At 43.3% G+C, this 14578-nt stretch overlaps 1 protein-coding gene across 3 annotated transcripts; it reads left to right on the top strand.

The window, feature by feature from the left end:
- Window positions 1–365: 365 nt before the first annotated feature.
- On the top strand, window positions 366–14578 carry ARL14EPL (ARF like GTPase 14 effector protein like). Of its 3 annotated transcripts, XM_080372425.1 has the most exons (5): window positions 366–962; window positions 2988–3164; window positions 7532–7654; window positions 9124–9263; window positions 9631–14578. In XM_080372425.1, exons 3-5 carry the CDS (start codon window positions 7544–7546, stop codon window positions 9851–9853), a joined length of 474 nt encoding a protein of 157 aa, XP_080228551.1. In that variant the 5' UTR covers window positions 366–962; window positions 2988–3164; window positions 7532–7543; the 3' UTR covers window positions 9854–14578. The 3 variants fall into 3 exon arrangements, 2 of the variants coding, with proteins under 2 accessions (XP_080228551.1, XP_080228550.1); XR_013924929.1 differs by lacking the exon at window positions 9124–9263 and having other exon boundaries at window positions 366–3164; window positions 9631–9729; XM_080372424.1 differs by lacking the exons at window positions 366–962; window positions 2988–3164 and having other exon boundaries at window positions 6068–7654.

The following is a 14578-nucleotide window of genomic DNA, read 5'->3' as shown; positions in this document are numbered from 1 at the left end:
CTTCAATAAAACCACTGTTGCTGCTACCTTTGTTGGTGGTTCTTTCAATGGTCAAAATCTTCCCCGTGGCAAGGGGACAATGGGCTTTGGTCTTTTGGGGGCTGTTGTCTGTCATCCTCTGTGATGGGATGCTCTCTGAGGCAAGCAGGGATGGTGGGCTGACTTTGGCTGGCTGCGGGACGCCCATCCTGATGCTTTGCCGTTCCTCAACAGGACGTGGTGGGAAAATGAGGTGAAAAAGCTGGTGTGTTGAGATGAAGACAGTGAGATTGCTTACCAGTTACCATCATGGGCAAAATGGACTTGGCTTGGGGACATTAACTTGATTTATTGCCAATTAAAGTAGTTGGATAGCGAGAACCTACCTCTCCCCACCCCCCCTCCCAGCTCTTTCCCAGGCTTGTCCTCACTCCCAACTCTTCCACCTCCTTCCCTTGAGCAGCCCCGCAGAAGGAGGGATGGCGGCTGAGGTCAGTCCCTAACCGCCCCTCTCTGCCGCTCCTCTCTCCTCACGCTGTTTCCCTGCCCAGCGCGGGCCCCCTCCCACAGGCCACAGCTCCTTCGGGGACATCCACCTGCTGCACCGCGTTCCCCTCCAGAAGCTGCAGAGGAATCTCTGCTCTGGCTCCCCCGCCCCGCGTCCCGCACCGCCTCGCTGGCCCTGCCGCTCGCACTGCCGTTCCACTCGGTGCTTCCCCCCTCCTCTCCCCGCGCTGCTCGCCTGGCACGTCTGCCCTTCCCGAAGCGGCTCTCCCGGAGGCGCCGCCAGCTCGGCCGACGGGCGGGGGCACGACGCCGCAGCCGGCGGAGCCCGCCGGCCCGCACAGGGCTGCCGCCCGGCCCCGCTCCGCCCGCCGGCCGGCACGGGGCGGGAGGCCGCGCTGGCGGCGGGCACGGTCCTGCCGCGAGGGGGAGGTGGGCTCAGGGAACCGGTAACGGCACGTCTGCGGCCTCGGGCTCAGGTAACGAAGCGCTGGGCTGGAGGACGCGGCGGCTGCCGCCTCTGCCCTGCCTGCGTGCGGGGCGCGGCGCCCGGCACCGGCGGGGGTGCTCCGGGGCAGCGGCGGGGCGGCTGTGCGGCCTCACACGCGCCTGTCACAGCCCCTGCCTGGCGCCTCGGCCACCGAAACGGGTTCCCTGCCCTTCATGTGCTTTCTCCCTGTCATTCCCACCCCCCCAACCAACCCCCCAACTGCTGCCGACTGAACATCCAGAAAGGAGAAAACAAGAGGCAGAAACACCTGGTAAACCCGGCAGTTTAGAAATAAATGGGGGTGGGGGTAGGGGTGGGGGACGTTAATGATAAAATGAGAGGAACACCAGCAAGACCTCCCTCTCAACCTTTGAACAGTGGAATCATAGAGCCGCAAGAAACTGTTTCCTAATAGGATAAGAACATTACAGGTTAATGTTTAACACAGAAAAAGTGCATTTTTTTTCCTCTTGAGCTGCCCCGTTTGTGCTGGCTGCGGGACGCTGCTTGAGCACACTGAGGGCGCACAAGGAACAATCTGCTTGGCGTTGGATAAGGGCCAGGAAGCTTAAAAGACGTTCAATGGATCTGTTCTCTGCTTTTCTCCCCACCCCCACCCCCCACCCCCGGTAGGGGCATTAGTTTCATAGTATTGTATCTCCCGAGGTGTATTTGCAGTCACTGGCTCATGGTGGGGAAACTTGTCCCTGTAGAGACCATTAGGAGTTTCACCACCAGAATCAATCTCTCTAAATGCCACCTAAGATTTTAATCTACATGTACATCCTCACTTACTCATAGCCTAACACTCACCCAGTAAAACCAATTCTGAGTAGACTGCAGGCTGTACATCATCATGTATGCCATGATAAACAAATATCACAACTCATGCACAAACAATTTAGAAGTACAGATACACATGTATAAGTATTAGCAAAAATGGAACAGAAGGAGATACCAAGCATAAGGTGTATTTATAGAGTTAATAATTCTTGGTTTCTCCATTATGTAAAATATGGAGAAATGAGAAGAACACTGGGAAAAATATAGGAGAATAAAACCAGCTGTAGGTTTTTGTTTGTGGCTTGCTGTTGTATGAGTACCTTGGAGATTGTGATTAATATTCTTCCCCTTGAGGGATTTCTGTTTTATTTTTCATGACAGGAAAAACAGTCTTTGAAACAAAATGAAGGAATGTGTAGCAGCATTTAAATCACCTAGCTAAGCTCCGTTGCTAGAACGCTACATCAGTTTTTGATTTTAAAATTGTTTGGAGGCGAAGAAAATAGTATGGTAAACACTAAATTTACTTGCCCTCAGTGTTGTGAAATACCTCAGAGAATGGGTGGATACAGCTGGTGAAGATAAGACACATTGGACTGTTAGTCTAAGCATGACAGGAGAATTTGTAAGACTTGACAGTTCTGGATGTTTATTAGGATTTAGCTGTGTTTTAGGGAACAGTAATAAGAGCCTTAAGTGATTGCAGCATGCTGGAAATGGAGGTATCGGGAGGAGTCTGAGTTGTCTCCAGTAGTGCAACAATCTTGAAAGGAAGCAAGCTGAACCATGAGGTTGCATTGCCACTTTAGCTGTTGGGGATTACTTAGCTATTTATTGGATTACTTTTGACTGTTGGAGATGGTGAACAGAATCCAGAATGTTCTGTCTAAAGCAGTAAAATATTCCTTTACTACATCCATACCCTAAAATAATAACATCCGTTCTTGTAAAATGCAGTAGTTATTACACTTTTTTGTTTACTTACCTTTTAAGAAAAAAAGCTCTAAGAAATACATTTGCTCTGTGAACATACCACAGATGCAAGTAATAAATGAGGACTTTGATCCCAGTTTATATAATTTCTCTATTTCTACTCATTGTACTAAGTACTATTTAAAAAGCCATAATTAATGAGGCAGAAAGTGTGAGGTCCTTTAAGACAGTTACCTGGCACTGTCTTCAGCCTGCTTCTCTGGGGAGTGCTATTTTGGTTATTTGTCTTCTGTTTCAGTCACACTGAGGCTGACGTCATACTTCCACTATCAGAGGAATTGTGCAGCAGTAAACCTATGCTGTGCCAGCCCCTTCCTGGGGTAAGAACAATTTAAAATTCTGGAGAACCTGCTTTTTCTCCTGCTGCCTGCTCTGAACTGAATATACGCGCTTCAGAGCTCCAGGTTTTCAAAAGGTAAGTCTGTCAGATCTCTTCCGCCAATTGCATAGCAACCAGAAGATGCTCATGGTTTTATAATTATATCTTCGATTTCAGCTAAGGGATCACTCACTTCCAGATATGGCAGAAAGGCTCTGGGTTTGGGAGGGAAAACTCATGCGGGTTTGTTTTACTGCGAGAGGGCAAGATTTACTGCTCCAGACGCCCGTCACAGAATGGGCCATTGCTCTGTCATCATGTTTATCAGTTTTCTGGGAAACCAGCTGAGTTACAACATACAAGACCTGCTTCTTTGTCTGGTCTGTGTTTCCTGACTGGCTTCAAGGCCATCTTCTGAATGCATATGCACATTTGGGGCTATGAGAGAAAGCATGGACCAGTTGGTAAGTGGCCTTTCCACATTTTTACAGCTCAGTCCATAGTTGATCCTGGGGAAGATTAATTTTTCATTCTCAATTTGGCTGGCAACCTGATGTCCTACAGAGATTTCAAGATGCATACCTGAATGTGCCACAAACCTGACTGCTGGTTTCTGAGCTCACAGACATCTCTGCCAAACTAGGCTGAGAAAGATGGTACTATTGCAATGGATCAGCCTAATCCATGTGGACATTGGGGGATTAAAGCCATAGGGACAGCATCTTGTCTTGCCCTAGTGGAGGTGATGAACATGCTTACTGGTCTCTGCCAGAAAGTGTCCAATGGTATGAACAAATACAACTTGAAAACAACATGGATTCACTCTGGCAAGCCCTGCAGAGATACTGGCTTTAGGCTGCTGAGATCAAGCAGCCTGAAGTATCTGGAATGCCAGTCACCACATTTCACACCAGCTACAGCCACAGTGGGATGTTGAGATGTGGATGATCTCCTTCAGGAAGTACTTAATGTATTCAAAAGGTGTGGGAGAATACAAGTTTTGGTGGAGGAAGAGTGCAATTGATGGTTGTTTGCAGAGTTGAAATTTTTATGGAAGAGACTAGCGTTCAATATATTGCCCCTGGATTGTAACTACAGACCAAAAACAGTAGATGAAAAAAACTCTGCTTCAGGATCAAGAATGCTTTCCTCTGGATCATTAGGTTCTGCAGACTTGCAGCAGATGTCTGAGTCTCACACCCTCCCTCATTCTCCTATCCTCCTTCAGAACATGCTATGGAGGATAATCAGTCCTGTGAGTCTCACCGATGTCCGAATCTTGCAGTTTCCTTGTCACATTCTGCCTCATTTTTGAGCATCTTTCCTGGAGATTAAAATGTAACACTTTATCTTTACAATATATATTGAGACAGAAATGTGCTACATTTTCTACACAGGATATTTTTCACTGAGGTGGAAGGGCCTTTGAAACACGTGTTTGGAACAAGATGCTTGGTCCTTTTCTGCCAGTATTTAAAAAGTGGCTTCTGATTTTGGGTATTTGGCTCCAGATAACTGCTAGGACCTAGTTTCCAAAGGAATCAAGTATTTACATGACCAGAGCACATGCAGGAATTCTGCATGCTTACAGCAGTAGCTGCTGATAGCTGTTCTGCTTCTGAACCCTGCACACTGTAATAAAACACACACAGATGATGGTCATGCATACGCTTACAGCAGTAGCTGCTGATAGCTGTTCTGCTTCTGAACCCTGCACACTGTAATAAAACACACACAGATGATGGTCATGCATACTCTTAAAGTGCTTTAACAATGCTGGACGCATGGTTGGACAGGAGAGAAGGTGTATTAAGCAAATCCTCATCAGGACTCCAACGTGAGTGCAAATGAAGAGCAATACTCACTTTCTTTGGAGCAGTGGCCTTCATTCTTATTTTATTTGTGGGCACCTAGCAGGATCCCCCATACAGCAAATATTAATTGCCTGGTAATAGCTTTCCTTTTCTAACCCTAAAAAGATGCTCAAGACCCAGGACTAAAACTGTGTCCTCATTTCTGCTGGAATAGAGGGTTTTTTTCTTCTTTAGTAGCTGGTGCACTGCTGTGTATTTGGTGTGAGAATAATGTTGATAACACACTGGTGGTTTTAGTTGTTGTTAGGTAATATTTATACTAAATCAAGGACTTTTCGGTTTTGCAGGCCCTGCCAGTGAGAGGGCTAGAGTGGCACAAAAAACTGGGAGGAGACACAGCCAGGACAGCTGACCCAAACTAGTCAAAGGGATATTCCATACTGTAGGACATCGTGCTTGGTATATAAACTGGGGGGGTGGGAGTGGCCAGGCTCTGTTGATTGCTGCTTGGGGTCTGGCTGGGCATTGGTCAGCAGGTGGTGAGCAGTTGGCTTGTGCATCACTTGTTTTTTCCTCCTTTTCCTTTTGGATTTTATTCTTCTCCTCCCTCCTTTGCATTATAATTATTGTTGTTGTTATTATTATTGTTGTTGTTGCTGGGTTTGTTTTGGTTTTTTCCTCCAATTTTATTTTAATTACTAAATTGTAATTATCTCAACCCTTGTGTTTTACATTCCGATGTGTGTGTGTGACCAAGTGGGCTGTGTGGTACTTGGTTTCTGGCTGGGGTTAAACCATGACAAACTGTTGTTGTAAGGCATCCCATTGTGAACAGTGTCACAATCTCAGTCATTCTTCAGGTGACTGAAGAGGGGAAGGGGAAACCCTCTCCAAAACTGGCTGAAAGCTGTTCTTTTCACCTCTCAAAAAAAGTGTCCTCTCCTGTTACTTGCTACAAGGTCTCCTCCTTCTCATTGCTGTTCCCACTGACTGTTGCTCTGCAGGGAAGAGCTGCAACAGAGGGAGCTGAAGGCCTGGACTGCTTTTCTGCTTCTCTCAGGGAGGTGCTGGCCCTTTGGCGGTGGTGAAATGAACATCCTCTCTGGGACAGGGTATGGGCAACAGCCCTAAAGTACAGGGCAACCTGGCAGAGACCACTACACTACCTTTCAGAGGCAATGGGGAAAGGCTGGAGAAACTCTGGAAAAGCTTAAATATTTCCGGTGGTGTTTGGAGTTAAGGCCTGAGGTAGTGGGTTTGTATGGGAAGGTTTTTTTTTTTTGGGGGTGCAGCGGGGCAGGGGGTCTATAGGGGTGGCTTCTGTGAGAAGATGCCAGAAGCTTCCCCCATGTCCAATGGAGCCAATGCCAGCTGGCTCCAAGACAGACCCACTGCTGGCCAAGGCTGAGTCCATCAGTGACGCTGATGGTGCCTCTGGGGTAACATATTAAGACGGGGGAAAAAAGTCAAACTGCACCAGCGGAAGAGGAGAGAGACTGTGTAAGAGCAATGGCTCTGCAGACACCAAGGTTGGTGAGGAAGGAGGATGTCCCTGTCCTCATCTCAACCCATGAGCCTTTCATTACATTATATTTTCTCTCTCTTGTCTGGTTGAGGAGCGGAGTGATAGAGCGGCTTTTGTGGGCACCTGGGATTGAGCCAGGGTAAAAACCACCACACTGAGGCACTGGAACTGCATATATTGCATAAAATTTTTTAACTAAACAGCTTCACAAGGTGGGTGAGAAGAGGGAGCTAATATCCATCCTGAACAGTTGCCACCACCATTTCTGTGTGATGGGGCAGAGGTGATGGGTGGGATTTGTGGGACAGACTCACAGATCCCACAGCCCTCGGTGGGTGCATTGTTAGCAGAGACAGAAATGCACTTTTTAGCTGTTAAATCTAAAAGTTAAACATTCTATTTATACACAAAACCTTTTGCAAAGCTAAGGACTGAGATTTAAATGCTAAGCAGTTTACTTTTAGTCCATTGGTTGAAGTTTTCGGGAAGAAAACTGTGAATCCGCAGGGAACGGGCTAGTTACCGTGGCCACAGCTCTGACACACGCTTCGAGGGTCTGTGAATACAGGCACGGAACACGCCGAGACCCTTCCTGCTCCACGCCCACCCCACCCCGGCTGCTCTTTTTTGGAGCCTCGCAAAAAGAAGAGCAGCTGGGACAACAGTGTCCCCCGCTGGTAAGCGGAATGCCTGCTCCTGCGTGCTGTTCCCTTCATTCCCGTGCGCATCGCTGGCTGCTGCTGCGTGTTCCGTGAGAGCACCGCTTCTCACCTTTGCCTCAAAGGTGGCATTGCCGTGGTGTCAGGAACGGGTTCAGAGTTCACAGCATTTCTTTCCATTTCTGTGATATTTAAACGCTAGAGGTTTTCCGAAGTTTGCCTAATGAATTCTAGAATGGCTTTGATGATACAGCCTTTGGTTGATGTTATATTACTTTAATACAGTTTTAAAATCGAGGTTGATACTGAGCCACATTTTGTTCTGCATTTGCTGTTGGTTAAGAATATATAAAAGCCTAGTATGAATATCACCTGCTGACCTTAAAACCTTCACTTAGAATTCTGTCTGTTGATGTCACACTTCTGCACGTGTCTAACATGCATGTATGTATGTATGTATTTCAGAAGGGTGGTCAAATGAATGACATCATGGAAGAAAACTGCAAGAAAGGCAATTCTGCCCAGGAAAAATCTGCAGAAGAAAATGTCTCTCTTGATAAGGAGAGTTTGATAACACAGAGACAACTGGTATGACTACTCTGGCACTATGTTATTATCAAGATATTTACTATTGCCTTCGATTTCTTCCATAGTTACAAAGTAAAAAGCTGGAGTCAATAGGGTAACATCAGTAATAACAACAGTGAAATGAGTCCAGTTTGCAGTGCAGTCATTTAAGGGGCTAAGAGTAGTTCTGAGCTCAAATGAAATAGTAAGTAGGAAAATAGGGCAGTACTCTTACAGGGAGGACTATTTTCATAGATTATTATTTGTTTCCAACTTGAAATTGCATAATTTATGATAATGAACAATGATGATGCTGAAGCATATTTTCTGCACTGAAAACCTAGCCCAGACTCAAAAGCAGAAATGCCTGAATATGCTCCTCATGTAGGTGCATGAGATTGCCCTGGAAGCTTTCAGGAGGATGCAATTGAAGATGCATAGCATCAACCACCTTGTAAACAAGTGCACTCAGGTGCACAGGTATTTCTAAATCACTGTATCAGCAGGTTGGGCTGAACTGCCACTGCTTGCCCCATGAGAAGCAAAGCAAGCACTCACTTGTTTGTGAAAAATTACTGTGGACTCTGAAAGGAATGACACCCTCCGGGGAAGTTGAGGGGTGGCAAGTCACCTCCATTTATCTAAGAGGAGAAAAGATAAATCTGTATGTATGTTTTTGCCTTTGCATAATGCGTGACAAATGTACGTTCAATGTCCATAGTGATTGTCCAAAGAGAAATTGTTTGACACAACACCCATGTTTGTTTGCGTTGACTTTAGACATGACTGCTGACATGCACGGGCTATGTGGAATGGCAAATCACAAGAGCTGATGTTTTAACCTCCAAAACATTCAGCAGTTCTAGTTAATTGCAAACATGAATCCCACAAAATAGGCAAGAAAAGGCTTCCTCCTATTTCTCAAAAACTGTGCTCAGTTTAACTTCTTTAATTTTGTCTGCACTTTTTTCATACTCCTCACTTGTGCAAATGCTTTCTCCTCATATTAGTTGCATCTCCAGACGTTTCTCTTGCCCCCAGATTGTTTAGACAAAGATGGTTTCTAGGCATCTGAGGGAGCAGTGAAGGTAAGGGTGAATCCAGTTGAGATGCTTATAATCATAGCACTTATTTTTACCTTATGGATAAAATTGAAGACAAAAACATACATGAACCTGCCTTCCAGCAGACAACTTTCAAACTCCATGCCACTGTACCAGGGTAACATATTTAGAGTGATGGTTATTCCCTCTCCTGTCAGGATGCACAGTCAGTCAAAGAAATACTGAATTAACAGTTAGACAGGAAAACATTTTAAACAATGTAATCTTAATTTAGGTTGAGTTTTGCTTCATTTTCCTGACTGTGTTGTTTTAAGTTCTAAAGAATATTAATTTGAACGCAATTTGACAGCCAGTGAGGACATGTGGCAGTTAATAAATATTTGTTCCAATTGTACTAATTATAAACTTTCTGTTGTTTATTTATAGCAACAAGTTGAGAAACAATTAAAATCCTTAGCCTTTCAGAATCCAGGACCTCAGGTAGCTGACTTCAATCCTGAAACTAGAGAGCAGAAAAAGAAAGCGTGCATGTCACAGATGAAACAAGGTTTTTTAAATAAGCCCAAGTAAGATGTGCTAATTTATTATGTGTTTTACTTTAAAACTGGCCGGTATGCTGTTTACTGAATATAAGTGAAATGAATAAAAGCATCAATATTTCACAGAGAGATTTCTTATTACATATGAAAACTGTGCTGGGGAAACGGTCTTTTTCTGTGTGACTTACGTGAATTTTGATTTACTTCTTTGGTACACTTTCACTTTTAATAACAGTGGTTGTTACAATTAAGATAATGCTGGTATTTCATCATGCTGTGAAGTTGTTAAAGAGGAAGTATTTGTTCCAGGACAGATGTTTGCCACATTTTTTTGGTTGAGTCTTTGAACATGTTGAAGCATTCACTGAGAATAATTTTTTCTTCTTTTCTGCAGAGTTACAAAGAAGTATGACAAACATGGCAGGCTGCTTTGTAATAACATGGATTTGTGTGATTGCCTGGAAAAGAACTGCCTGGGTTGCTTCTATCCTTGCCCCAAATGCAATTCAAACAAATGTGGGCCAGAATGTCGCTGCAATAGGAAATGGGTTTATGATACAATTGAGAATGAAGTGGGGAATGTTATCAGTGTGTTGCCATTTTCTGTCCCTGACTGATTTTTGTTCTGGTAGTTTTTGTGCCTGAGGAAAGTTCTTCCTTCTCCAGATTTTATTAAAATAAATCTTGGCTTTATGAATTGTCTCTAGTGAAGTGCCTGGCGGTGGTGCTTGTGCTTCTTTATTGCTGCCTACCTAGTACACTTGAACCTTCCCCATTTAGGTAAGAGTATGTATTTCATTCTTCCTCATCCTTGACAGCTTTACAGAGGCATCTAGTCAGTCCTCTTTAAATCTTGACTTTCTAAAACTGAAGGTGTCTGAACTACTGTGGTAGATAATTTTCCTACCCTGTAAAGCTGAACCACATTGCTTGTAATGAGTTTTTCTCTTGCCCATTTCTCTGCTTGTTCACTTACTGGAGAGGAGAGAGGAAATGACTCTGCAATTCTTTGTTGCTGCCCAGGCTACAAGACTGAAACCAACATGTTTGGTCAGCAGATTTTATATTTGTTTTAACAACATAGGGCGCATTCAGCCTTGATCTGTTATTAATTATATAGCTAGAGGTAAATGGTTTGGATATTTTTGGCTCTGGACAGAAAAATCTCTTCAGTTCTAGGAGTTTCTTCTTCATGTGAGACATGACAGACTTCAAACACCGTAACTTACAGCCAGTCTCCTTATGAGGTGGGTGTTCTCACTCATGATGGGCACTCACACCCTTTTTGAGAAGTGAGGGTCACCCTGGCTCTCGAAGGGGAGGAGGCTGCAGACTGCAGCAGGCAAGCTCTGGGAGCATGCTGCTAGTGGGGGAATCACTCCCCGGGCCCTGTGCCTGTTGTTTTTGAGGAATCTCTCCCAACTTTGAATGTGGCAACACTTTTCTCCCCTACAAGAGGCCATCCTTTGTGGACAAAGGCCTCCTGCTCCAAGACAGAGATAACTCCTAGCAGAAGAAACATCCTGGAAGATCTCAAAAATGCCTTAACACCACAAGATCCTTCTGACTTTGTACCTCAGAAAGATTTGTTTCTCCTTTCAACTAATGACACCTCTGTATGTAAGCTTGTAGCATAAAAACACCCAGTATCAAAAATCTTCCTAGGAATATTTGCTGTGGCGGTTAAACCACTCTCTGTTTGGCAGTTAGATCTGGTGCTGTTCTCTCATATACCTCACTGGTCCCAAAGTGTCCTTTGACTTGTACTGGGAGTCCCAGTAGCCCGTATCATCTCTGAGCTATATTTCTTAATGTAGGTAGAAATCCCACCAATGGCGTCAGGGCTTGGTTTCTTGTTCCAGGTGTGCCACATACTCATTCTAGACTTGACTGAATAAACAACTGTTCAAGGAGATAAAGTTGATTAACATGGACAGGAAGATGGTGGCCTTCCTTTGAAATAACCTCAAGATCTGAAATGGACAGGTTTGAATTAGCTTAACTTTCTTTCCACTTAAAGGCAAAAACCCAAATAGTTTCTCAAGTGGATGCCTGTGGCAAGGCTACATGCTAGATTTTTTGAGTAATGTGATTAAACCCATATTGGTGTAAATCTTTAGAATCCCGTTATTGAATTCATTGATGTTACTTTGTGGTTTTTGACATGGACTCTGTCACAATCATAGCTAAATGCAAAGTGTAAGAGAACTCCCATCACAAACACACTTAGCACAACCTTGAAAATACAGCACAAAACCTGAAACAACAGAAGTGAAAGCCAAGAGAAGGATAATGAAGTAAGAGGATGTTGCAGAGGCTGTTCTGCTGTGGTTTGAGAATGACTTTAGCATTGCAATGATCCTGATAACTCTACCCCCAGTTCCAAATAAGCAGCTGACAGTGCACAAGTATAATCCCTATTAGGGCAGTTTTACATGGGGGACAAAAATTAAAAAAAATTAAAAAGACCAGTGTCATACATTGTATTGTACTGATTCTGAAGCCTAGTGGTAAATATAGAGTGCCTATATCTGGTAGTTTTTGTTGGGCAATTACACAATGCCACACTGCTTGACATTGTGGTTTTAAATAAAATCCCTTACCAGAAAAGGCAAAGAACATTTCTTAGTCTCATGAAATTAGCCACTCTACAGATGACACTAGATCATCTTTTTCCTTTGTAGGATGTCTGTCAACACACAGAAAGTTTCTCCCTATGGAATAAGTTTGCTTTAGAAAGCTAACGTTTAAAATAGGGAAAAGAGATCAATGAATTGTTCCTTAAGGTCTATCAGTCCTTCTTCTCTCTCTCCCCTCTCTGCATCCCTGCCCAGGATTATGCACGTTAAAACAGTATGTGACACTATGAATTTACTTTGCCTGTCTTTCCCTTGGTCATGTGGCTTCTTTGCTTATGGCTACCAGTGATCCCACTGTAGCTTAAGGAAGGATGAAAGTACAGGTACATGCTACCTTAGCTGAAGTACCATCTGTCAGTCTCTTGCCTAAAATTGATTCATTTTAAAAAAATATGTTAATTCCTTATGCCTTCCACTGTATTTCCCTTGTTTACAATCCATATTTATCTGGAAGGAGATATGCTGCAACCTCTGCTTTCTTAGATATTGTTCCTACAAAGCAGTCAGTCTCATGGAAATGAATAACGTGCTCCCATATGACTTCTGTGTAGGTAAAGACAGCTTTTTCTCTACTAACCTCCCGTGCTTGGGCATTGTCTTACTGGCATTCCCTCAATTCCAAAGACTCCACTGTGCATCTCCTGCCACTTAGAAACTTGAAAATTCAGAGAACAAAATAAGAGCTACGCACATCATCCTGTTGTTTTCCTTCATTTCCTTAATTCTGCTAGACTTTAAGCTAGAAAGTTATCCACTGAAGACACTGGTTATTTAACAGTTTGTCTGTACTTGTCAGTATCAGAAGTTGTGTCAGCTCTGAGGAAAGAACCACAACAGATGTCCTTGCGTATTGCATTGGATACTTACAGCTGCTCCTGAAACAATGGACAATTTAAAGGAAGTATTAATAAAATTTATGTCTTGTGGCTGGGAAGAGGCCACAATGAAAGCGAAGGTCATTAAATATGACTTTTAAGATGCAAAGGTGTGCTGAAGACAAAGAACACCCAAAGCTTTATCAGATGAGTTAAGACATGGGAGTTTTGAGTAAGAAAGCAGACCAAAGCTATATTGGGGCATGAGGCTGACTAGCTGCAGGAAGGCACTGCTCCCGTGTCTGCCTCTGTTTCCATGCTAATAAACAGGCACAATGATGCTGACTTTTCTCTTGCAAATCCTTCATGCAAAGTTCCACAAGGAAGATGTAGAATTATATAAATCCTTTTATGGAAAAGCTCCATGGTTACTAATCTACAGTTATATATAGAACACAGCATCTCTGAAACACAGGCTAGGAAGACAATGGATTACAGCACTATAAAATAACAGGATGAAAATGGAGATATTTTTTTCCCAAAGCAAGCTCCCAAATTTTGTGTGGAAAGTGTTATGGGACTCCTGTCCACATGAAGATAACATAAGGTAACTGCAGTATACTGCCTAATATTCAGTTTACCTGCAGTGCTTTAAAAATTATGAAGGACAGTCAGCCTTGGGAGGAGTCAGGTCTGTGGTTCAAGAAAATATAGATATTTCTGTCACAACCTGAGACCACTAAAGTGTTCCCCCTGGCTTAAAATGAACTTCTGCATGTGGCAAGGTGTCATTCAATCCCACCACATTATTTAGAGAAAAAGAAGTCCATACTGTTACTGAACTTACACTAGTATGTGCTAGAATTTGTTGAGGTAAGAACTCTACAGTTATTATTTGCCAGCTTCTGTGATTCATACAAACAGAAAGGCATTTAAAAAAAAAAGAAAAATATTATACTTTGAACCCTTTCCCATGCAATTTTCATGATGTTTTTAATACTTCCTATAAGATCACAACTGCACTCTCTCTGTATCCATCCACACCAGAAAAGAATACAGATTTGATTCACTTCAGTGGGAAAACAAAAGGAGCTTGACTGAAGAAATATCGACTGATACTCTTTCGATAAATATTTAAACGTGTCTTAGATAAATATTTGCACCACAAGCATTACAGGTGCTGCAGCTCTATTGATTTTTTTAGCTAGTGATAGCAATATTGATTTGAGCTTCTCCTTTGCTTCTCTAGTTCATAATCTTAAAACATTTTAAAACAATTTATGCATGTTTCAATGGACTGTTTTGTTTGATCCCATTCTATCTGGAAAACACATATATCAAGTCTGAGCTAACTGCAACTTTGAACATTAGTTAAAATGTTCATGAAGATGATGCTTGCATTTCATTAACCCCGATTTGGAATTTTGGCATAGGAAGTTTTCCTGTTCTATCATTGGCAGAGGCCAATGTGTCTTTTCTCCATTGGCCTGGCCCTACAAAGCACTCACCTGCTTCCACCTCCACTCAGGCGCAAATGTATGAATGCTGGTCCTTTACATGATCGTATCTGTTTGTGTTAGAATGGAATAAATTAAAGCCTTTTGTACACTCACTGATGCCTTTGATTAAAGAAGTAGGCTCTGCAGCCCTGATTCCCATTGTGAAGCACTGTGTCACCCAAATAATCTGACTTCCCTCACAGGATCAGACGTAATAGTGAATGTTCATATATAAGTACGAAAATAGCAAATACTAAACCAGCATACTAAAAGTACCCTTACCTTATTTATAGTCCCCCTACCCTTACTCCTTCTAAGCAGATTCCAAGTAGTCCTGGTGATTTTAATGAGACTGCTCATTCAGTGGAATGCAAATAATGACACAGAAA

The sequence above is a fragment of the Falco punctatus genome (assembly GCF_963210335.1).
Source record: "Falco punctatus genome assembly, chromosome: Z".
NCBI lineage: Eukaryota > Metazoa > Chordata > Aves > Falconiformes > Falconidae > Falco > Falco punctatus.
This window is presented reverse-complemented; position numbering and strand designations above follow the sequence as displayed.